This window comes from Castor canadensis, chromosome 4 (assembly GCF_047511655.1).
Source record: "Castor canadensis chromosome 4, mCasCan1.hap1v2, whole genome shotgun sequence".
In the NCBI taxonomy this organism is placed as follows: domain Eukaryota; kingdom Metazoa; phylum Chordata; class Mammalia; order Rodentia; family Castoridae; genus Castor; species Castor canadensis.
This window is the reverse complement of record NC_133389.1, coordinates 169,980,964-170,006,154: the sequence shown is the minus strand read 5'-3', so window position 1 is coordinate 170,006,154 and position 25,191 is coordinate 169,980,964. Positions and strand designations below refer to the sequence as shown.

The 25,191-nt window shown below is 43.2% G+C and overlaps 1 protein-coding gene and 1 non-coding gene across 5 annotated transcripts in view; both read right to left on the bottom strand.

Annotated features, from left to right (window-relative positions):
* Sgpp2 (sphingosine-1-phosphate phosphatase 2) overlaps nt 1-25,191 on the bottom strand; it is a 103,479-nt gene that overhangs the window by 33,074 nt on the left and 45,214 nt on the right. For 3 of the 4 annotated variants that reach the window (XM_074071836.1, XM_074071835.1, XM_074071838.1), the window contains exon 3: nt 595-774. In XM_074071836.1, coding sequence (XP_073927937.1) covers nt 595-774 — 180 coding nt within the window. Of the gene's footprint in view, nt 1-594; nt 775-10,342; nt 13,142-25,191 lie in introns of those variants that run through there. The other variant, XM_074071837.1, reaches the window with a different exon arrangement.
* Trnad-auc (transfer RNA aspartic acid (anticodon AUC)) lies at nt 8,310-8,382 on the bottom strand. Its single transcript has one exon. It is a non-coding gene; the product is annotated as a tRNA-Asp (tRNA).

Genomic DNA, 25,191 nt, shown 5'->3' with positions numbered 1-25,191 from the left:
TGCCTCAAATTGAAACAATAAAACAAACCTTCTTAGCAGTAATAACTTTGAAAAGATTTCACTTTTTATATTTAGCATCTAAGTGGATATTAAAAGAAATTCTATTTTTAGCATTTATTAAAAAATGTTATTTTTTTAAAAAATGGAGCAATCATTTCTGATAGCTGAGCCCTAACCAGGAGCAGAGGCACCCAGGGGTAATCTGGGTCTTTTCTGTCCTGGGCCTGGGGAGTCTGATCGAGGGACTTGGTGGAATCCTGTCTTCCCTGGAGGATCTTTACAAACAGAATGAGAGCTCTGATTCCAGACTGTGTAGGCAGCAGCTTGAGGTAAAATGCCCTTGGTCACCTGGAAGGACTGGTGCTATGCTTGTTTTCCTGGTGTGATTACTAAGGGTGTCCATTCCTAGTCTCTGGCACAAACTGATCAGCGTACTAAATTAGGAGGAAAATGTCATCACAAGACTCCAGTCCCCTTGAGTCCTTGCCTCACAAACCTTACAGTCCCTCAGAACAGCTTTAGGAGACCCTTACGAGTTGCACCTCTAGTTACCGCCATATTTCATGGGTGACATTGGACCCAGGAGTGCCTTACCTGGTATCTGTCCATGGTAGAGATGAGGAAAGTGAAGGAAATAGCAGTGGCCGCCATGGCGTGGGTGGATGGCATCCCGAATTCGGCAATCACTCTCTTTTCCAGTTTCACAACGGGTGGAGTGGAGGGGCGGGGCCACTTCAAGATATCCTTGGCCACCTGACCGACATACATCACCAACTGCAAAGCCAAAGGATGGAGGTAAGTCCAACCAAAGAAAGAAAGAGTGTTTCTCAATGGGATAGCTTGACTGGGGATCCCAGTCTGTTATCTGAAGTCTCTTTCCTCCCTGATCAGTTACCTGCGGACAAAGTTTTGTAAGATGACATTTTAGTTCATAAAAAGAGAGTGGGTTCTTTTGAGTCTACAGAACCACTGAGCAACCAAAATGAGATATTAACACATGTTACTTATTTTAGTCATATATTTAACAAACACTTAAATAGCTCTTATACAGGTTATGGGTATCATCCAGTAACACCTATAGAACACAGACCTACTGTACAGATGAGCAAATCAAGAACACAGCATGTGGTTGAGACCTCAGTCTGGAAAGTCCAGCGTCAGAGTCTGGGTCTTAAACCACCACGTGACGCCACAGGAGTGGTCTTGGACTCAAGAGGGTCTAATAGTTCATCAGGCAGTCATGTTTTCAAGTCACAAAAGTGACCTCTGCAACATCTATGTGTTTTTGAATGCCACCATCACTCCTGATGAATGTGGAGAACATCCTGGATTTTACTGATGTGCTTTCAAAAGTCAGGAGCATCAATAAAAGAAGTGGCGTGGGTATTTCCAAGCCATAAAGACAACTCAATCTGGAATTTGTTCAAATGATTTCACCATGAAGCCATTAATGAAGAAATCTCCTGCCTCCTCTTATTTTAAAGCAGATGAAGAATCAGAATTTCATGTTCACACTCTCCAAAAATGAACAAATCAATGAGACTATGTGTTATTTTGTCAAAGAACTTTACAGGACCGTACACGAGCTGTGAGGGAAGAGACAAGAAAGAAGGGAGAAGGGTTTACACAAGCATCACCTTTGCAGCTCCACATGGTCTGAGCATTGGCCGCTCCTGTACCACCTGCTTTGTTTATTGGTTTAGAAATGGGGTCTCACTAGATACCTGAGATCCCCCTGCCTCAGTCTCCTGAGTAGCTGGGACTATAAGACACATGCCACCATGTCTAGCACTAGAGGCTGTTTTAAGTGCAGACGTTCAGGGTCCTCTCTAGACACACTGACTTAGAATTTCTGCTCCAAGGACGGAGTTTTCTTGCTTTGGAACAAAACCTATGATGGAGGACGAGTTCAAAAGAATCAGGATTAGTCAGCCAGATTGCTTCAGGAGTTCCCACATTCTGGTGCTTTCGTTCCACTCCCTGAGTTGCTGGTTAATTCCGGGCAGCACCTCCTCCCCACCTCCCCAGCCCCCACCAGGCGCTGTGCCTGGGTTAAAAACCTGCAGTCACCGCCTGTGCACAGCAGGCCAAATCCACAGGCTGTAAAACCACAGCGACAATTACTCCACAGCTGTGATTTCTAATCAGACTTTGAAACTTAACCTCTTTACCATGCCTTATTAGCAGGAAGGCCAGGGCGCTCCTGGAGACCAGCTCTTTTTATGTTCCCGCCTCCCTCCTGTGAACCTGTAAAAACCACATCCAGCTGACTTCTCTGGGGAGTTGAAAACCGTGCAGATATTACCAGCTACCAAGACTTTCTCAGAAGCACAAGAAACACACTTCTAGCCCTGCCACTTCCCTACTGCCAAGGTAAACAAAACATTGCAGGCAGGCTGACTAATTCTAGCTCACTGAGAAATACGTAAACCCTCAGAGACAGGAACCCTTCAAACTGTAACGTGAAGCCGGATTGGGTAAACCTTCCTCCAGACCAAATTGAATTTCCTGGAAGTTCACAAGTTCCTTTGACTTCATTTATATTTCGCCTTCTATGTTTGAAGGATGTTTTAAAGAATTAGGACAGTTGTTCGTTTCATTTAAAAATATTACCACACCTACACATTGCTTCTGATTAGTAAAATTCAAACAACAATGGCTGTAAAGACAGCTCGCGTGAAGGAAGAGAAAGCAGAGCCATGCTTTCCAGTGGCAGGGAAAGAGAATCACTCTCAGAGTGCTTGCCTCTGCTTCTGCCATTCATGACAGTGACCTAGGCCAAGCCAAGCCCTGTATTATGTCCCTGTCCTCAAGTAGGGAAAGCAGCCACACAAACAGAAGTCTCACTGTGATGCAAAAAAGCTTTGGAAAACATTTTCCACAGAATTTTATGGGTACACGCTAGAGTTGTGGACCTTCAGTGGCTCCCCCAAGGCCTGTGTGTTGAAGGCCTGGTTCCCAGCCTGTGGTGCTACTGGGAGGTGGGGGCCCTTCAGGAGGAGGAGCCTAGCAGGAGAATATTAGGTGACTGGGTTGTGCTCCTAACGGTACTGGGACCCCAGCTACTTTCTCTTGCTTTGTTTCCTAACCACCATGAGGTGAGGAGCTTCCTGTATCACGTGCTCCCACCATGGTATGCTGCCTCACCATAGGTCCAAAAACAACTTGGCCAATTGACTATGGACCGAAACCTCTAAAATTTTGGGCCAAAATAAATCTTCTTTGTGTGTGTGTGTGTGTGTGTGTGTGTGGTACTGGGGCTTGAACTCAGGGGCCTCACCTTGAGCCACTGCACCAGTCCTTCTTTTTTGTGATGGGTTTTTTTGAGATAGGGTCTTGTGAACTATTTGCCTGGGCTGGCTTCTCTGAACCACGATCCTCCTGATCGCTGCCTCCTGAGTAGGTAGGATTACAGGCGTGAGCCACCAGTGCCCGGCAATCTTTCCTTTTTTTTAAGTTGCTTACCACAGGTATCTTGTTACATAACACAGAGCTGACTAACACAACATACACACACACATATATGCACCAAATATATGTACACTTCTATATAACACACACACACTCACTTGAGCCATCCCTCCAGCCCTTTTGGCTTTAAGTATTTTTCAAATAGAATCTCTTGTTTATGCCCAGGCTGACCTTGAGCCACTACCCTCCTGATCTCAGCCTCCCTAGTAGCTAGGATTATAGGCATTAGCCACTGTGCCCAGCCCCAAATATTTTTCTTAAGCAAGGTTTGAAAATAGACTGGCATTTCTAAGGTTATTATTACTAGTATAATCAGAGGGAAGACAAAACTTTTATTTATTTAGAACTTTAGCAAGAGTTGTTCAGCACTTGTGGCAATCAGGTCACCAATGCAATGCTTTAAATTAAATGCAAGGGCACTTTAATTGGCACATTCACTGAGATACACTCAGGAAAGTAGGATCAGAGTGTCTTCTATACCATGAAATGTTCTGCTGTAGACATGCTCCAGCAATTAGTTATTTTAAAAGTTACTTTTAGCCAAGTATGCAGCATGAACCTGTAATCCCAGCTACTTAGGAGGTGGGGATTGAGAGAATTGCAGCTCAAGGCCAGCCTGGGCAAAAAGTTCGAGAGACTCCATGTCAACAAATAAACTGGGCACGGTAACATGTACCTATCATCCCACCTCAGTGGGAGAATGTAGGGTGGAGGGTCATGGTCAGAGCTAGCCCCAGGCAGAAATCATGAAACCCTATCCAAAAACAACTAAAGCCAAAAAAGGTCTGGGGGGTGTGGCTCAAATGGTAGAGCAACTGCCTAGCAAGCCTAAGGCCGTGTGCTCAAACCCTAGTATTTCCCCAAAAAAGATTTATTTTTATTACAAGGCATATTAGTTTTTTAAATAATATGTGTAGGTAGTCCACATTACCTATAAATTTTATTTCCAGAAAGTAAAGGGAGTATTACTGTGTATTTAGAATCTAAAAGGTGTTATTAAGTTTACAAAGCCAGACACAAAAGACTACACGTTGTATGATTTCACTTATATAAATGTCCAGAACAGGCAACTCTGTACAGATGCAAAGTAGGTGAGTGCTTGCCTAGGACTTGGAGGCCAGAGCGCTGCAATCAAGGTGTCAGCAGGGTCACTCTCGCTCTGGAGGCTCTGGGGACAAAGTCCTTTCTTTGCCTTTTCCACTTCCAGGTGGCTTTAGGCACTCTTTGATGCCATCACTCCAGTCCCTGCCCCTGTGATCACATTGCTTCCTCCTTTTCTGTCTGTCTCTACTTTTTCTGTCTCCCTGACCTTCTTTTACAAGGCCAATTGTCATCAGAAGGACTCCTGGATAATCTGTGCTCCTCAGCTCAAGATCCTCCATTTAAACCTGTCTGAAAGAAATGGCTGTGGACATATTTTTCTGGAGTCCGCATTCAACCCAGTACATTCAGTAAAATTTACTGAGTGAACTACTAGGAATCATGTACTGGGTGGGTTTGGGGACTACTATGGAGAACAAGGTAGACAAGATCTTTGTTCTCTCAGAGCATGTGAATTGAAACTTAGCAAAAATTATGCTTTCACTGGTTCAATAAAAAGCACCATCAAACTTTGTAAAAATAGAGGGCTGGGGGTGTGGTTCATTGGTAGAGCTTTTGCCTCCCATGGGCAAGGCCCTGGATTTGGTCCCCAGCACCTCAAAAAAAAAATGGAGGTGCTGGGTCTGACAGAATTGAAAAGAAAAACTGGTCTAAGATAATAAAAGCATTATGGTAAAGGTTTAACATCACATGTCATTAGGAAATTGCAGATTAAAACAAGGAACTGATCAAAGTATGCATGTATGAAAACGTCACTATGAAACCCATTATTTTGTACAATTGATAGCCGCTAACAAAAAAGTTTAAAAAATAAGATACCAGCTCATACCTACAAGAATGGCCAAAATCCAAAAAACTGATAAAAGTAAATACCAGTGAGGACTGGGAGCAAAAGGAATTCTCACTCACTGCTAGAGGGAGAGCACATGGTATAGCCAAAGTGGAAGAGAATTTGGAAGTTTCTTACAAAATTAAACATACTCTTACCGTATTCCAGCAGTCATACTTCTTAGTATTTATCCAAATGAGTTGAAAATTTATCCCCACAAAAACTCCTGCACATGGATGTTTATAGCAGCTTTATCCATATTTGCCAAAATGTGGAAGCAATTGAGGTGTTTTCTAGTAGGTGAATGGATATTTAAACCATGGTACTTCCAAAGAATGGAATACTATTCAGCACTAAAAAAGAAACTATCAAACCATGAAAAGACATGAAGGAATATTAAATACATATCACTGAGTGAAAGATGACAATCTGAAAAGGCTACACACTGAGTGATTCCAACTGCTTGACTTCTGGAAAAGGCAAAACTGTGAAGATGGTATGAAGACCAGTGGTCAATGGGGGGGATGGGGGGGCAGGTGGAGGGACGGAGACATGAATGGGCAGGGCATGGAGGATTTTTATGGCGCTGAGACTATTCTGTATGATACTATGACGAATGTGTGTCATTATACACTTGTCAAAACATAGGGAATGTGTAACACCAAGAGGGAACCCTAATGCAAACTATGGACTTTTGGTGGCAGTGATGTTTCCATGTAGGGTCATGGACTGAAGTAAATGTATCACTCTGATAGGGGATGTTGACAGCAGGGGAGGTTGGAGAAGAAGAGGGAATACGGGAACACTGTTCTTTTTGCTCAATTTTATTGTATACCTAAGACTTCTCTACAAAATTAAATTTATTTAAAAACTATGACAGAAGAGAATGGTTTATCCATTTATTTTTCAGATAAGGAGAATTAATGATTAACTCAGAATGGTTTGCTGTAAATGAAGGACTTTGCTCTTAATTCTTGAGGGGTCCCTCTACCTAAAGGGACCCAATTAAGTTCCATCATCCATCATGCTCTTTTGGATTGAGGCCCCAATGCTTGGCCCTAAAAGCAAAACTCTGTGAGAAGGTAATTGAGGAAGCAATTACAGATCATTGCCACCTTCCAACTGGCTGGGTCTCCCTGCGTGATGCTCATCTCTCTCCCTGAGAGATGGCTCAGGGGCCTGACAGGTTTTTATGAAGAGGATTAATTAATTTTCTTCCTTCTTCTCAGATTGCAGGATAAATGACACACATAGGTACACAGAAAATCTGGTTCTCTGTGTAGTCTACTGTGGATCCCAGGCAGACAAATGGCTTCCTAGTGAACCAGTTCTGTCACATCCTAGAAGAGCTTCCAATATAGGACTGTCTGCATGGCTGGGCCCCCTTAGAAGCTGGCAGAGGAAACAGCATGTCTTCTTGTAGTGTGATGCGTTTTTCTGGTTATTACAGTCTCAAATAACAACTGTGCCTGTCTACTGCACAGCAGGACTTTACTTCACACACTAGCACAGAGAAAACCTAAACAGCTGAGAAAACAGAAGATCCTTGAGGCAACATTATTACTAGTAGGGCAGCTACAGGAGTTTTGAAAGCAAATCCACACATTCACCTCTGTGTACACAGCAGATGGCTGGGTGCCCCCCCACCCGACTTGTCCTCCTTCCCACAGAGCACTCCCATCCCATGGAGTGCACGGAGCCAAATCTTCTGCAGGATCCCAGGGCACCAAGAGGTTCTTTTCAAGTTACATCTACACACACACACACACGCACACACACGCACACACACACACAAACATGCACACACACACACGCACAAACATGCACACACACGCACACGCACACACACACACGCACACACACGCGCACACACACACACACACGCACACGCACACACTTTGATAAACTCTAACGTCTTTCTGCCTTGTGGCTTCACCCAGGGCCCCCTACACCATGGGTGAAATCATATCCAAGAGATTCACTGTTGACTAACAGGAAGGTAAGATATCCCTCACATCTCATTGGTGAGACGTTGTGAGCCACTGGGATTTAGAATGGATCCATGGGTTTATTATTTTTTTAATCAGGAATTAGTTATATCATTCTTTAACACCATCAGAGACTAGAGAACGAAACTTAACACAAAGACCACAGCATCTTCCTCCCTCTTTCCCTCTTTTCCTTTCCTTTCCCTTCCTCCCTCCCTCCCTCCCTCCCTCCCTTCCTTCCTTCCTTCCTTCCTTCCTCCCTCTCTCCCTCCCTTCCTTCTTTCCTTCCTTCATTGCTTCCTTCCCTTTCTTTCCCTCCTTTCTGTTTTTTTTTAGACAGGGTCTCACTGTGTACCCCAGGCTGGTTTGGAACTCATGATTGTAGCTCAGGTTGGCTTTAAACTCCTGTTTCAACCTCCCAGAGGCTGAGATTACAGATGCACACCACACCCAGCACATCTTCCTTTTCAGGTTACTAATGTGATGATTTGAATAACAAGACACCAGCCTTTCCTAAGTATAGACTCAAGAGAGCAGAAAACATAAGTCTTTAATAGAACCTTGTAATGTTTTTGGCATCATTCTTCTCAATAGCCAAATGTTTCAACAATTCTATCATCCAATATATAAAATGTGGTATATCCTTACAATGGGCTATTATTTAGCTGTAGAGAGGAATGACTTGCTGATACATGTCGTGACATGGATGAACCTTGAGAACAGTATGCTGCGTGAAAAGAAGGTTAACACTAAAGGGTACATACAGTAGAATTCCATTGACAGGAAACGTCCAGAACAGACAAGTCCAGAGAAAAAAAATGCCCTGTTGTATGGCACGGGGGTGGGGGGGGGGGAAGGGGGATGGCGAATGAGCACTAAAGGATACAGTTTCCTTGTTTTTTTTTTTTTGTGTGTGTGTGTGGTGGTACTGGGGTTTGAACTCAGGGCCTCACGCTTGATAGGCAGGCACTCTACCACTTGAGCCATTCCACCAGCCCAATACAGGCTTTCTCTGGGGGCTGATGAAAATGTTTCAGAGTTAAATAGTGGTGAGTGGTCACACAACTCATGAATATACCGAATCATGGACTTTGAGAGGGTGATGATTATTGCATATGAATGATAGCTCAGTGAAGAAAAAGGGAAACCAGAAGTCCAGATGGGTCCCATGCACCTCTTCCACATGTCTTTGAAGTCCTTTGTTGCACGGTTGTTACTGACAATGCCTGATAAACTGATTCCCTAGAAGAATTTGGGAGCAATGAACGCAATTTCTTCAAAAATCCTAGCCGACCCTGCAGTTCAGTCTTTTTTCTCTCGCTGGTATATTTGCTGCTCTGTGGGTTCCTACTTGGCTTCAGGGTATGAATTAAAAGCAGTTCTTTGTGCTGGTTATTGCGGAGCTGTCTAGAAACTACTATCTACCTTCTACTTTGAAAAGCTGTTTTCAAATGGTGACCATCCACTCAGGCTGCTGGCATTGTCTTCTTTATTTATTTTTGTGGTAGTGGGGTTTGAACTCAGGGTCTGTGCTTGCTAGGCAGGTGTTCTGCCACTTAAGCTATGCCTCAGCCCTTTTTTGCCTTAATTATTTTTGAGGTAGTTCTTGCCTTTTTGCCTGGGGCCTGCCTCAGATTATGATGCTCCTACCTATGTCTCCTGCACAGCCAAGATCACAGGCATGTACCAACCCTCCCAGCTTGTTTGTTGAGATGGGGTCTTCCTGAGTAGCTTGGATTAAATATTTTTATCTTTAAAATTCAGAGCCTTTCTGCTTGGTGTCTCTGATGAAGGGGGTGTTGTGTATAATCACTGGGAGAAGCAACTGCAATTTCAAATTTAAAAAGATAATAAAAAAAAAAACCTTTACGCATGCCCAAGGTACCAAAACAGAGATTACAGAGCACATCTTCTGCCACAGAGGACCTTCAGAAAATTGGTCTTCACACGCCTAAGTTCCATAAAAACAGGTAACAACCAAAGTGAGAAAAACAAAACCACAGCATTTTCTTTTGCTTCTGATGCTCCATTTTATCTAGTTCAGATCTGCTTATAAAATTTTTAAGACAAAGATTTTTAAGAACAAAGATTAATTAATTGCCACATATATGGATGTCGGGAAAGTCACTTCAAACCGGTTGGACTTCCTTTCCATTATTAGGAAAGAGTTTGGTTAAATAATAACTAACATTTTGTAGTGATTTTTTTTAGTGTAGATTCAGATTTTTTTTTCTCTTTTGGGTTTTGAGACAGGGTGTTTTTTGTTTGTGTGTTTGTTTGTTTTTGCGGTACTGGGACTTGAACTCAGGGCCTACACCTTGAGCCACTCCACCAGCCTTTTTTCGTAAGGAGTATTTTCGAGATACTAGGTACTAGCTAGATACTAGATATTAGCTAGGATTACAGGTGTAAGCCACTAGCGCCTGGCTTGAGACAGGGTCTTGCTATGTAGCTGAGGCTGGCCTTGAACTCATGATTCTCCTGTCTCAGCTTCCATGAGTGCTGGAATTACAGATGTGTACCTCTATGCCCAGCTATTACAGAATTCTTTATTGTGATGGTCACATCACCCCTATTTTACAGATGAGGAAACTGAGATGTAGACAAGGTATCTTGCCAACAATAATACAAGAGGAGCTCGAATTTACAAATACTACTGTCTTCTTACCACACCCCACCATCTGGCACCTGACATACTACTGCCTCTAGGTCAAGCAAGGGCATGCATAATACATGAGAACAGACATTTGTCCTTGAAAAACCCCAATTCTTCTCTCTTAGTTCATTAGATCATTTGGATCTAATCCTTCAATTGAGGCTACTTGTCTGCCCTTGGAGCTTAGAAATTATGCACAAATTTCTCACATGTGGTGAGAAATTGTCAAATTCCTCTCGCTACTGTCCCACCAGTGAACAGTCCAGAAGGAGCTCCCAGCCAGTATTTTGTACTCACCATTGGCTGGACATCGCATCCAGAGTAACTGCACTGAGTTAATGGATTCCTTCAGTCCTAGGAAGCACAGAGCACATATGCAAGCTAAAGCCAGGTATAAATTTATCCGAATATAGTGAACCATATTCAATGTACATATTTAAACTAAAAAAAAATCCATCTTACAGACTAAGTGCTTTGGGAATCCTAATTGCACTTTTACAATTATGCAGCTTCCTATCTTCACTCTTTTTATATGATTGTGTCTCGTTAAACTATGGCTGCTTTACTCCCAGTCCCTGCAACAAGCCTAGGTGCTAGTGAATGAGTGGATGAGTGGATGGATGGATGGATGATGACTGGAAGGATGATGGATAGATGGATGGATAAAAGCATGGGAAATCTTCATGCCTCTCACACTAACCAAATTCTTGTTTTCTGAAATCTGAAATTCAATACATTTAGATAAAGCATTAGACAAATTCTTTGCTACTGAAACTCATGCTTTGGACTAGCTCAGTGGTACAGTGCTTGCCTAGCATGGCAAGGCCCTGAGTTTGATCCCCAGCACTGTAAAACAAACGAACAAAACTGCTAAAAACCACCACCACCACCAATAACAGATAGCTACTTGCTATCTGAAATTCAGTTCAGGAACCAAATGATTCTGAACTTGCTAGCCAACCTTACTACTTGGACTTAGTCTAAAATAGATTACATTCATTTTCATGTTTAAAACTCACACAGCTGTCACAGCCACTCTCAAATTAACACAGTCACACTTTTTTGTGCAGTGCCAGCACCGATCACAGGAATGATGACAGAAGTCAGATTCAAAGGATCTGCCTGTGTTGGGTACCTAGTGACCAGGTTACTTCCCAAGTGGACATTGCAGCAATCCTTTCTTGCCCTCTATAATGGACACCATGTGCAGAAATGACTCTACCCCAGCAGATTTAATGGCACCGTCAAGGCCAACAACAGGAAGTACAGTCAATGGGAATTCCAACTCCATTTTTCACGAATATGATTCCTCCAATATCAAACAAGGTGATGGGATACTGAACACGTCATAGAACCCACTTAACCCTCAGCATTTAAGACAAGGCTGACATCTACCTGAAAGGTGAAGCCAAAGTGTTATCATCCCTACTCCTGTGACAATGCCACTCTCTTGGAATGAGAGAGAACTGTGGAAATGGCAGTTCCTTCACAACTGTCAGCAATGCCATCTGCACACCAGGGGCCTGGCCGATGAAAAACAATCTAAGACTGCAGCCTGTGCCATTGCAACTCCCAGAATCTATACTGAATGACTCCTCCAGCAGGCTGCAGTATGACGTTGGTGGACACTGCCCATGAATCCCCGGATCCACCAAGGCTGTGTGCGAGGTCACCCCTGAGTTGAATGGGGAGTTCACTGACTTGGCTTCCCAAGTCCCCATCTCTGAGGGAAATATGTTTAGTTTATCATCTACTTCATAAAGTTCATTTCCTGGTATGAGCATGAATCTGGCTATAACCACAATATGGTGTCATCCACATGGCTGTAAAGAGTAAAAGTCCTCAACCACCCATCCCAGAAAAAGCATTTGCAAATGAGAGAGACCTTCATCCATGGCTGAATTCTCACCCCAATTCAATCACCAACACATGGATAATCTTCTGTCTTTCTATACACGTCCCACGTAGAAACCAAAAAGAAGCGAGGACTTATCCCTTCTCATGTGTCATTGGTGTCCTCAATAAAATATGCACTGTGCACCATGGGGGTGCAAGTAAGGAAATAAAACCCACAGAGACACATGAAACAGACATTATAATCACACACATTATACCTGAAAAAAAAAATCCTGGTGGTCTGTAATTTATACATTTATCAAAGCAATTATTACCAGGGACAAGAAATCTTGGTCATCTTGCAATGAGAACAGCTCTGCAACTGTTGTCCCTCACATCTTCCCTTGAAGGTCCCTAGAGTTGAATATTGAAAGTAAGTGAACCAATATAATTAAATCTAGCCTCTGAATGTTTAAAATAAAGCACCAAGAATTCCCCATGTTCCTTTCCCTCTCTTTATATTATTTCAGCCCTAATATGTTTGAAACATTCCATAATGTATTTAATTAAATTTAAGATCCATCATCACTTCAATATAACTTTTGCCCTAGCAGAAGGACTTCTGACCATCCCTCACCGAATTTAGCAACAAAGCTCTTGGTTGTAATCCATTTTTGGCCTGTTTCTTGGTTATTTTTCAGAGTAGGTTACATAATCTGAACAAAGATTCTTTTCACCAGGACCAGACAGTTTCAATCTTTCCCTGGACCTCCCAATGCAGGATGCTCCATAGCGGGGCAAAGGGATGCTCCAGGTAGCATCCTCAGAATCGATGTATTTTCTTCAGCTAGAAACAAACGAGTTATCTGCCATTCAACAGCAAGCTTGAAAGCGAAACAGACGACCTCCTCTTTTTATTACCTCCCATCCACATATAAACCAGGTAAAAGTATGAGACACTATCAAAAACACAGTAGAAGCAAAAGGGATGGGGGGGCATGGCTCAAGTGTTAGAGTGCCTGTCTAGTAAGTGTGAGGTTCTGAGTTCAATCCCCAATACAGACAAAAAAAAATATTGCTGGCCATAAACAAATATTTTCACCTGTCCCCTCCCACCTCTATCGTCACCAAAATCTCATATTCTTTTTTTATTACAATATTTTTATCAGGATATATTCCTCATATGAGGGGGGATTCATAGTGACAATTCCAATTAGGCTTATATCGTACGTTATTTACATTGTCCCCATCCTCTCCCACTCATCCCCCTCCCCACCCCACTTAAAACAATTGCAAGAGGCTTTTTTTCTATTTCATATAAATATATGCAATCCATCAACCATATACCATCCCCTTAATCCCCTCATTCACCCTCCCCCTCCCTCTAGCATCCACACACACACACTGTACCTATTTTACAGTCTTGCTTTTGTTCTTAATATTTAAGTTGATGTTCAAAGGGGTTTCTCAATGTATCTCTGCTGTGGATATTCTTTACTCTGATCTATTCAACCCCTTCCAGTGCTCTCCCTTACCCCTTTACCTCCCACCCCCGTTTTTCAACAGCTTTCAGTACACATCCTTCTATCCTCTACCTTCATATCTTATGTTATGTGGTATTACTGATGCTCTATCTTCCCTTTTCCTTTCCCTCTTTCCCCAAGTTCCATGGAGTAGTTCCACTGTTACAAGCATGTTCTACATCTGAGTTTGTATATGATCATGCTTCTTTTTGTGTATATGTTTATCTTTTGGATCGATCTTGCACATATGAGAGAAAATATGTGGCCTTTGTCTTGCTGAGCCTGGCTAAATTCACTTATCATGATGTCCTCCAATTGTATCCATTTACCTTCAAACCACATGTCATTATTCCTATGGCTGAGTAATGCTCCATTGTGTATATATACCACAATTTCTTGATCCATTCATCAGTTGTAGGGCATCTGAGTTTTTTCCATAGCTTGGCTATTGTGAACAGTGCTGCAATGAGCATTGGTGTACAGGTGTCTCTACTGTATCCTGACTGATGTTCCTTAGAGTAGATGCACAGGAGTGGTAGCACTGAAAATCCCATACTCTTAACAAAATAAAAAGAGCTCTCTAGGGCTGGAGGTATGGCTTAAGAGGAAGAGCACTTGCTTCACAAGTTCAAAGCCCTGAGTTCAAATCCCAGTACCACCAAAATAAAAGAAAGAAAGAACCCTCTAGAATAAACTATTTGGGTTTTTGTGATCTAGCTCACAATTTGCCAGGGGGAAAATTTAGCTGGAAAAAGCATAGATACCATTAAGTGGGATTCTGGATCAGTACATCTTGAAATGGATCTAGCTGCAGAGGCTATCTAGTCTTCAATTCTGAAAGATAAGAGAAAATGTGTCTTCACTTCTCTCCCTGTCCTTCTGTGGCAGCGTCTACTTGGAGGAAGCCTCCGGTGTGGGCGGCTGCTTGGCCTTCATGCTGACCTCCTCAACCAAGAGCCTGATTTTAGGCTGGCAGCCATGATTATCTGACACTAGCTTTTCAAGCAGCCCTGTACATTTGGTCAGAGCTGGCTTCATTTAAAGAGATTAATTTTGAGATTTGAAAGTCTCTCCACTTTCTGAGCTGTTTGAGCTGAGGTCACCGAAGTAAGTCTGCCACAGGTCCACATTCTTAACGAAATTCAGAAAATATTTTCTCTGGAGTGGTGGTCACTGCAAAGAAATGAAAAAGATTGATTTCTGGAGGGATTCATCTCTAAGGAGTCACCCAACTAAGACTTCAACCATTCCAGCTCTGAATTACTATCCCTGGAGTCTCAGTGGCTCACCTTTCCAGTAAGCACCTAGCTGTATGGTTCATAAAGAAACCTGGGATGAGGGTGCTCTTATGACTCCTGCTGTGACCCCAAAACCCCAAGGGAGTAAAACCACTTCTAACCAGCAAAAGCACTGTCAAAGAAGCATGTGTCCTAAAGGGCTTATTGAGAAAGCTCAGGGGCTCAGGGTCTTGGTCTAGATTTGGTTCCTCCAGAAATGCCTGAATTGTCCCTCTTCTCTTACCTGGCAAGGAATGGAACAACACTGAGCAAATGTTGAGAAGGACAGTCTATGATCCCCACACTCTCAGGTCAGGCCTGGGTGCTCTTTGTCTGCACAGGCAGGCATTGCCAGCTGTATGTCCTTATGCTAAACAACTGCACATATGTGGCGGAAGTGCCAGTTCACGATGAGGCACTCTGTCATAAGCAAACCAAATTACCAGTTCAGATGCTCAGAGAAAAAGGAGAGAGAAGGAAATGCAGAAGAATAAAAACTCAATCTGCAGCCTAACACAATTATGGGAGCCATAATCACAGGATGTCAGGAAGAAAATTCACTTAAGACAACACAGATGATGTGAGTTTTTGGGGAGGGTGCCCTGAGCGTGGTTCTGCTCGGCCTATCTGGGGGCACAGCCAAATGGACTCTCCATTGCTTTCCACAACATACATTTCCATTCTCAGCTTGATGTCATGGACTATGCTATCAACACCGGGAAGAGCCAAGTTCATACTCATTTCAAACAGCTGTCAACATGATGACCATGAACAGGGCTGGCTACCAACTACATGTGGCCAAATTGTCCTCACATCTACAGAATGGATGCATGATTTTCCTAAACACGCCCAAATTAGCTGCATGTTGATCAATACCCTATTTGCTCCTCACTGTGCTCCCCCTTTTCTTGTTTACTTCTCTTCCTTCCATAGTGAAACAGAGACATTCAGGTGAAAATTGGGATGGACACTGTCAATCACTTATCTGTTCTCCTCCAAGCTTCCTGCCCCCATCCCACTCTCCCAGCCTCTGTCACACTGCTGGGAACCACAACTGCACAGATCACTGCCAAAGTGTCCTGGCTCCTGACATAAGAGTTAATTTCTCTCCTTGGGGGTTTCTAAACCTTGTGACCATCTCCCATATACAAGAGAGCACCTAAACCCTCAAGTTCAAGTGGAGACTCTTAACACTTCAGAGATAAACACCTCTCAGTCAGACAAACTGAAAGAGTAGTGCCCTTGATCCTGCCTGCTAGCAATACCTTTTTGCCAAAGGAAGGGTTCAGATGTGCTTCTGATGAGGTTCAAGGAAAGACTTTAACCTTGTAAGTTCCAGTCGAGAGCACTGGCATCCTGTTCCGTGGGTTTTCTGCCCAGGGACCTCTGTTCTAGAAAGCTCTGTGGAAGGGCTTGTTTGGAGTAAACATAAAGACATCAACCTGTAGAGCTAAACCAAAAAAAAGCAACTTGCTAGCCACTTCAATGAAAAGATTCTAGTCCAAAAACTACAATGATGGCGAATTTGCAAGGATGATACAGATAAAGACAAGTAAAATTCTTTAGCTCATGACTTCTGAAAACCAAATTTCCTTTTCATCTTGGGTACAATGATGTCTTTCCTCAGCAAAATTGTCCTTTCTCCTCTCTTCTTTTCTCCTTCCTCCTGCTCTTTGGCAATAGACTTCATGAAAAGAATTCTCCCAGGTAGAGAAGAAAAGCTCTCTTCCCCTGGGGCTAAATGACTCCTCTAAGAAGAGCCAGACTTTAAACAGAAAAGGACAAGAGTCCTAGAGAGCCCAGGCTGACGCCTGCTCACTGCAGGGAGCAGAGAAGGAGGCTTGATGAGCAGAGGTAAAGCAGAGGGGGAGAACCAGGGTGCCATTGATTTTCCAGTTGGCCAGTGAGTGATTAACTTCACGTTATTAGCAGGTTATTAGGAGGGGCTTTGAGCACGGCCATCAGCACCTCCAAACAGGAATGTAACCAGGGCTCTAACCTCCCTATGACCCTTTTTAATGAGAAAGGCTTGACTTGAGTCAGCCAGAATCTGCCCTGGGGCACACAGGCCCCGTCCCCTCTCCTTCCTGCAATGTCCACATTCTACTTCTGAGGCTGAGGGTCATGTCATGGTGACAAGGACAGCAATGAATTACAGCACTTGTTTTATTTTAAAGATGGGAAAGTCCAACTCAAAAATAGCCTGACACTTTTTTAAATCTAGCTGTCTTTTCAGAAGACTATTTTTAGACTTCTTGGGAACATGGGTTTCCAAATGAATAGCTACAGAAATCAATCAGAAAGAAGGTTGATAAATTTAAAACATTCAAGACTTGCATTAACAACTTAAGTGTGAGTTACTAGTGAATAACAAATGAGCCCTGTATCCAAATGCAGGAAAAGGCCTTCCCTGACACCTTACATAACACAGCCTGTTTCTTGGGCTCTCTCACCCTGTGTCCTTTTGATTTTTCCCGCATTTTTTGTTATTTATTTCTTTGCAGTGCTGGGGATTGAACCCAGGACCTCATACATGCTAGGTACACAGTCTATTTCCCCAGTCTCCATGTTTTTATTTTATTAGCACCGTCCCCACCTGGGTGGATGTTCTGCCTTGTTTGCTGGCCAGAGTGTGGAATGGTGCCTGATACTGTTTAGGTACTCAAATGTTTTTGTTTGATGAGGGAATGAAAGATGCCTCTAGAAATTAATGTTAATAGATAGCATGATGAGGGAATGAAAGATGCCTCTAGAAATTAATGTTAATAGATAGCATCATACAGTTGAGATCACCTCCTCCAACCATTTTGTCTCACATATGAGAGAAGGCAGGTCTGAACTGGAAAAGTGACAACCCAAGGTGGGTTGATGATTGAGATTCCACTGAGCTCAGGTCTCTTCTGTGAGAACTATGTACAAGGACACTGAGAAGGAGTCCTGTGTGAAGTACCCAAGAGCAGATGGAGTCCTGGAAGCTTCCAGAAGGAAGCTGCTTCTACTGCTGCCCAGTCACATGAGCTTCTCTCATTCCCCCACTGGATAAACTCTTTGTTGCTTCAGGTTTTTCTTGCCATCAGACTCTCTCCCCCCATATCCTCATGTGATTTCCAGACCAGCCTGGGATGCACATTGAGACGCTCTCTCTCAAAAAAAGAATTCAACAAAGTCGTCTTCCATTCTCTCTCTCTCATTCTGTTTTTTGGTTTTTTGGTTTGTTTTTGAGATGAAATCTTGCTTTCTATTTAGTCCAGGCTAGCTTTGTACTTAGGAGCTTCCTACCTCTGCCTCCCAAGTACTGGAACCCCTCTTGCTTTTAAGCCAAGAGATCTTGAATGTTTTGTCTAATCGGTTCCTCATTTGCAGGAGAAAGTGAAGTTGTAAAAGCAGCTTTGGAGCAGGGTATGGTGGTACACATCTGTAATCCTAGCCCTCAGTGGCTGAGACAGGAGGACCCCGAGTTTGAGACCAGCCTGGGTTATATACTGAGCAAAATCCATCTCAAAAAACCCTTTTTAAAAAAGCAGCTTTGGTGTAAGTACTTCAACATAAGCTCTGGAAGCTGAACTAGGCAAAGCCAGAGTTTCCAGCACAGGGAAAAGGTACAAACTTTCATTTCCTTCAAAAAGATCATTTATTTTAGGTCTGATGCAGTAGATGAAGCAAAAACAGGACTGGTTTGAGAATGAGTGCTGTGTTGCTGAAGTCCCATTCTCAGTTTCATCACATGTAGGTATTAATCCTCACGAATTAACTCTAGATTCAGATAAGAGCACCTTCTGAAGGGTCATGCCATCTGTGGGGCTGTAGGTTCCTCAAATGGTATCATTAGAAACCATGACTGACTCATGGCTCCCATATTCTTCCTTAGATGCATGCTCTTCACAGCCTAGTTTTGGACACAGAAATGAATGCTACAGTCCCTATTTCTAATTTGCTTATAGCCAACTGTTTGCAAAGTGAAAGTGAAGAACTAGCATGGTATAACCACCTTATCTTAATCTTCCTTTATTTTTTTTCAGACTTAGGGGAGACGCACCCAGGCATAGTTAAAGGACAAATGTCACTGTAGATAGCTAATGCGTGGTGATAAGACCCCAGACACAAAAACTACAAGTAGAGACCTAAGTCTGCAAGATACAAGACACAGAAGATGTTCTACAAATTGCTTGCAAAACATTGCTATGCTTGTATTCTTGCTTGCTGTTTAAAAGGAAGTCATTTCAATTTCAGGGGCGGGGAGTACAGCATGGTGGTAGAGCAGCAAGGCCCTGGGTTCCATCTGCAGCACCCAAAATAAAACAATGAAAAGCCATCAGTTTCACACGGTGAAGGTTGATAAATGCTCAAGTGACCCCAAATGATCACCCAGGTTTTGGGTGCCTGTTCGCCTGAACTTTTAGGATAACCTTAATCATTAATGTCTGATCTACTGACCAAACATATTTTCATCCCATGCATGGCTCTTTATATTTTAATTTTAAAGGTTACAGCCTATTATGGCCTACTAAGAGAAACCAGGTCCCTTATTTCACTCATTTAGCCTTTGTTCATCAGTGTGAGCTTAGAAGGAAGCTGCTCCTGACTTACTAACCTCCAAGTTAAAGCTCTTTGGAAAACCTTCAGAATGTCATTCTCCTCCCCCAGAGTCAAATTGCTATATGTTTGAAAAGCGTTTTCAAACTGAACAAAACATTTTTTCCCTTCTGATTTCAGAGCCTGTGAATGCCAGAAGAAATTTAATTTTAAAAGGAACAAAAACATAACATCTTTTTCTAGTTAAATCTGAGCATCTGCAAGGCAAACAATGAATTTGTATGCACACACACACATACACTAAGAGCAAAGCTTGTGTGCTTGGTTTTATATCTGGACTAGAAGAGCCCTGAACCTTCAGGAGAACCCTGTCCTTTAGCTTGCATTTGCAAGACCAGGTGATTCCTGGGGACTTGATCTAGGGCATATCCAGCCCCCATCTCCCTAAGAATCCTACCCCTCACGTGGTGAACCTCTATTGTTCCCCCTCCCTATCTGGGCACCCACAGGAAGCCTTGGTGAGAGCCAACCTGGTGAAGTTGTGGATAGATTACCCAGGGGAAATCTTATAGGGGCAGATGCATTGTTGAAGTCAAGGCTTATGATCAAAAAGACTGGATATCCTAAAACACGCACCACTACCAATATTTTTAGCATCATAAAAATATCAAAATGAGAAGGACCCTATGATCATTTTGTTCAACCTCACATTTTACAGTTAGTCAAATTGAAGCTCGGACACAAATGTCATTTGACTAGTTATTATTAAATTCCAGACTACAACTGATTATACAACCTTAACTTCCAATCCACTACGAGCCCATCTGAGCCTGGCTGTTTCCCCATGAGGGTCTCTTACCCTATGTTACAAGTAAAACATGTACTATGAAGATAAATAAAGGGTGAGCAATTTTTACTTGGATTAGAAACCAAGTCTCATTCCTTGAGGGGGAATAAACCATATTTTGATTCAATTTTTTTAGGTTAAAATATTCATAAGTCTTTCCCAATACCATTCCTCTTTCTTACATACTCATTACGAGCTATAAGTCTTGGCTAATGTTCCATCAAAGCATTTGCCAAAAGCAGGATATAAATGGCATATTGTAATCATTGTAAAGACAGACAGGTAGATAGATAAACAGAAGGATAGATAAAAGAGGTAGGTTATTCTGAAGTCAAATAAGATGGGTTTAGGAAACATTTTTTCATAATTTTTCATCATTTTATTCATGTGGCTTACTCTTTATAAAATGAAAAGTAAAGTGAACATGTTTAATACATCAAAAAGACAAAGTGTATTTGAAATAATCAAGGGAAAAAGCTACTACAGAGCACAGAGGTTGCAGGATTCCAGCATCATATAGTTATGAGTTAAAATCTCACCCTACCCTTTGGCTATGTCAGCGTGGCTGGCTTATCACTGTATTTCCTCACCTTTGGAATGAGGAGAAAATCAGGCCAGAGCCACATGTCCAGCATCTGTCAGGATGGTTTTCGTTGCACACAGAGCTTTCTTTGTCTTGAGTGCTGGCCTGTAGTCTATACTCAGATGTGGAACGTTCACACTGGGCTGCGGTGTGAACGCATGCAGCTTATGTTCGTACACTTTAAATGTCATTTAATCACAAGCAGTTGTTCTGTGCCTTCTTCTTGCAAATTATTTGTTCCAGAGAACAGGAGCTGCACTCAGCCCAGCAAGGAGAGAACTAGGTTGGGCTGACAGTCAGGGAAGGCAAGAGGCCCAAAAAGGGAAGGCTGGCCCCCTGGAGCCAGGGTCAGGAAGCCTCAGTTTGCCCAGTGCCCTCCAGCCACTGTGCATAGTCACTGAGGCCAGTGGACCAAAGTGCCTGGCTGGCCGCTGGTGACAGCTGAGTTTGGAAGGAAAAGAATGGATGCCAAGGCTGGTGTCTTGAGGCAGGGCCCTCTGACTAAAGGGGGTGACCCTGCTGCCTCCCTGGGTTCACAGAGGCCACAGGTGGCCCTCTGGGGAAGCCCCACCCTGCACGCAAAAGGAGAAAGAAGACAGCATTGGGTTAATAACACCAGGTTTGCCTTATAATTTTCAAGCTTTCAAAAAACTCCACTGGCCAAAATAGTGTGGCCTCTCAGTTGTGACCTGATAAGAGTACTTCACCATGGAAGCTTGTCCTTCTCCTCACCAGCACAGAGGACCCTTCCCAATCATGACATGCAATTGCAGAGCCACCATGGAACTTAAGGCCCCTTGTCCCTCACTGAGGCTGGACAGGCCTGGCACGCAGGGAAGATGGGGCACCCAGCAGTCCCCTACAGGTCAAAGCTCCACCTTCCTAGAGGGACAAAGGGCCCATTCCTCCTCACACCTTCTTTTCCACTTGCTTGATTATAAAATGGGATAAGGAAGTAGAGCACAGGCCAGGAAGAAGCCCTTAGGACTAGCAGGCAGCCTTCTTCCACCTCCAGCTCTGTGACAAAGGTACCAAAACCCCTCACCATCCTACGAGGTCCCTGTCATGCTCTGGTCTTCTGGCTGAGTGTAGAAAGATTGGGTGGGGACACACAGGCTAACGAGTAGGGATGGGGTGTTCACAGCAGAGCAGACACCTGGAAGGAGGATGTCTAGAAAGTGTGTGACGTGACAGCCATACGTATAGGGCACTTGAACTGACACTGCTATGCTGGATGGAGCCTTTCCAACCCAATGGGTAAAGCACATTTCTGAGTGTTGGATTAGGGAAAGTTTAAGGAAAATGTAGCCATTAGAGGTGACGTAGTGTGATGGAGAGGAACAGTACTGGGGGGATGGATGGGACATGGGAGTGGGGGTGGGAGTGGGGAGAACAGTAGGGAAAAAGTGGGGGCACATTTTCCAATCAATATCATTTTTTTTGGTTTTTGTGAGACAGGGTCTCGTTCTACAGGCCAGACTGGCCTTTCAGTCCTCCTGCCTCAGTCTTCTGAGGGCAGGGGAATCCAGGCTGCAAGGCATCCACTCATCATCTTTAAAAGAGAAGGGGGAGGAGTCATTTTTCAGGTAATGGTGGTGCTAGAAAGGCTAAATGTATTTTATTCACCACATGAGTTTTAAGGCTTTTTTAAAAACTTACACTAAAACCAATACTGTTCCTCATTGTATTTAAAGCCAAACTAATACACTGAGTGTAACATAGACACCCTGACTTAATATTTAACTCAGGCTAAATTACGGATTCTACTTCAGAGGGATGGGCAGAAATCCTGACGCCTAACTCCATTGTCTTCGTGCGTGTTACAGAGGACCACGACCTGGCCATTGTTGACTCTGCTTAAAGACTCATTAATCTCAAGCAAGAACCAATTTAACAAGCAGGGCAGTCTTTTGAAGTGACTGGCGGTAGCAGTTTAAACAGAGATTAGGAGATAATCACATTTAAAGTCATCTTTGGGCAGTAAAATTGACCCAGGTGCAGGGGTTGTGAATTACAGGGACTGGGGTAGGCATTTCCCCTCACTTCCCTACCCGGGTGACTGACTCCTTGTGAGTGGGCAGCCTGCACACATCAGGAAAACACTATTTAGACATGTTACCACAAAATTCACCCTTCAACCAATGCATGGGGCTTCTTTACAAAATGACAGACCGAGCTCTACTGCAGTGCGACACTGTCTGGGCCATGAGGCACAATTTAAACACACACTTTGCGCCAGCATTGTGCTGTAGGAATCAGCTGGCTAGCTGTGAATAATCAGAATGGGAGCTGGGAAAAGCCATCATTTGACCTGGAGCTCTCCAACCTAAACTAACTTGCCTTGGAAGAGCAGGCTCCAAAAGGGCCTGTGGGAGGAACTTATGTGCTGTGTTGGATTCTTTATTGCCAAGATCTGCCATGTACCAAAAAATGGAATTTATATTTGTCAAACAATTAATAATTTCCTTTTAAAGTGTTCCTTCAGTCATGATGAATTCTGACCTTGAACTGGTGATCTTCCTGATCTAGTCTCCTAAGCGCTGGGATTACAGACATGTGCCACCCAGGCCTATGCGAGGCAGGATCTAAATAATTAAATATCATAAGAACAGAGCAAATGAGACTTCCATGCCTCCAGGATCATTTGTGGAATTAGTATTCTACAAAAAGGTGAATCATTTATTGATGGAGACTTTGCTTCATGCTACAAATCTGGGCACCATCAGTTTCAAAGAAATTCCCTCTAACCTTTTTAAGATACAGCAGTGTAACATTTTTGCTTTTGTTTTTGTGGTGCTAAGGGACTGACTCCAGTGCATGCTAGGCAAGCAGTCCACCACACATCAATTTAACTTTAAGGTTTTAATTTTGTTTGGTAGAGCTGCCACCTTGCCAGAGTGGAAGTCAAGAGATCAGATACTCCTTTGGAAGGTGACTCATCTTGAAGTTTCTACCCCTCCTTATGGGAATTTAATCACAGAATGCAGTTCAGACTCTCCTGTCCTGATGTCCGAGATTCTTCTGAACCCAATGTTAAAAATCTCGATAGGGAATAGAAGAGGAAAATGATTGATGTCTTTCTGCTCATTTGACAAAGGCCTGTCTCAATTTTCTGGGATGAAATGCCTTTGGCTTGTCAACAAACATAGCTAAAAGACACCCAAGTAGAACACAGGATTAATAAAGTCATAAGGACAATCCTGAAGCACAGCCAAAGGAATCGAAGAGAACTTTGGGCACAATGCATCAGGTCCCTGTTTTAACACTGAAGAGAAGAAAGTGCGTGTTCTTCATGCTCTTAGCTGTGTTTTGAGGAACAGCCATGAGGGTCCTCTCCAGCAGAGGAGGCCTAGGGGCAGGTCCAGACCTCCTGTGCCACTTAAGCCAATACTGGGCAAATAATCTAGCCTCTCTGTACTTCAGCTTCATGATCTGCAAAATGGGCCTGGTAGTTACTACTTCTCAGGGTGGCTGGTGAGATTAAATGAGGTGAAATATACAAAGCACCATTACAGTGAGAGTCACATGTACGTGTACACACATGCACACCCACACACGAAGGGCTCAATATATGACATGGCTTTTGCTATTTTGAAATATTACTGTCTCAATCTATAAAATGATACTAACCTATTGTAATGAAATCCAAATAAGATAATGAACATAGATGCCAATAAATGTAATAAAAGATGAAGAGTAGGAGGCAGAAACAATGATGACTCAACAGAGCACAGTTAACATAACCATAAATTCTGCTAAGCTACTTCTGACTGTATGAGTCACCTCTAATATTACATTTATTTTTAAAAGCAATAAAACCCATGGAGGCAAAGCAGGAAGTTCGAGACCAGCATGGGCTACCTGAGAGACTCAGTCTCAAATAAATAAAAACAACAAAAGCCAAGCCAATAAAACCTGCTGGATCTTGATCCAATGACAACTGTTAAATTAACAGAAAATTTGACAAGAGGTTTGGCTGTCTGGAACCAGCAGCTCCAAAAAGTTTTGGGAGAGATAAGGTGTTTAAAGACTTGAAGCTCTCTGCCCCTCATGCCCTTAACATTTCTGACTCCTCACCTCTTAAAGAGGCAGTCACTAATTTAAGGATGTCCCTTACATGAACAAGCTGCCCCAGCAGGAAGCTGATTGCCTTGGGGCTCACGTAGTAGAACCTCACCATTTTCCTCCTGACCCCCAACAACACAGGGACCTTCCCTTCCTTTTACTCTGCCTCCAACACTGGAGCCAAACCAAGTGTCGTATCTACAACCAAGCACAGAGCACTCCCTCCCAACACACACAGGGCACACAACCTCTTCCTCCCTCCCCTCTCTCTCCCTGGGGAATGGCGAGTTTCTGTTCACCTGGAACTGAACTGGCAGGAATCCCATACCACCACACCCTGCCGTGCTGTGGTGACTGATATAACGGACCACACAGAGCAACTACACAACCAGCTGGGGCCCATCCCAGCCATGCAACCACTTAAACATCAAATAAAGGTCGCACCCACTTAAACATCAAAAAACAGGACAAGGTGCACATTC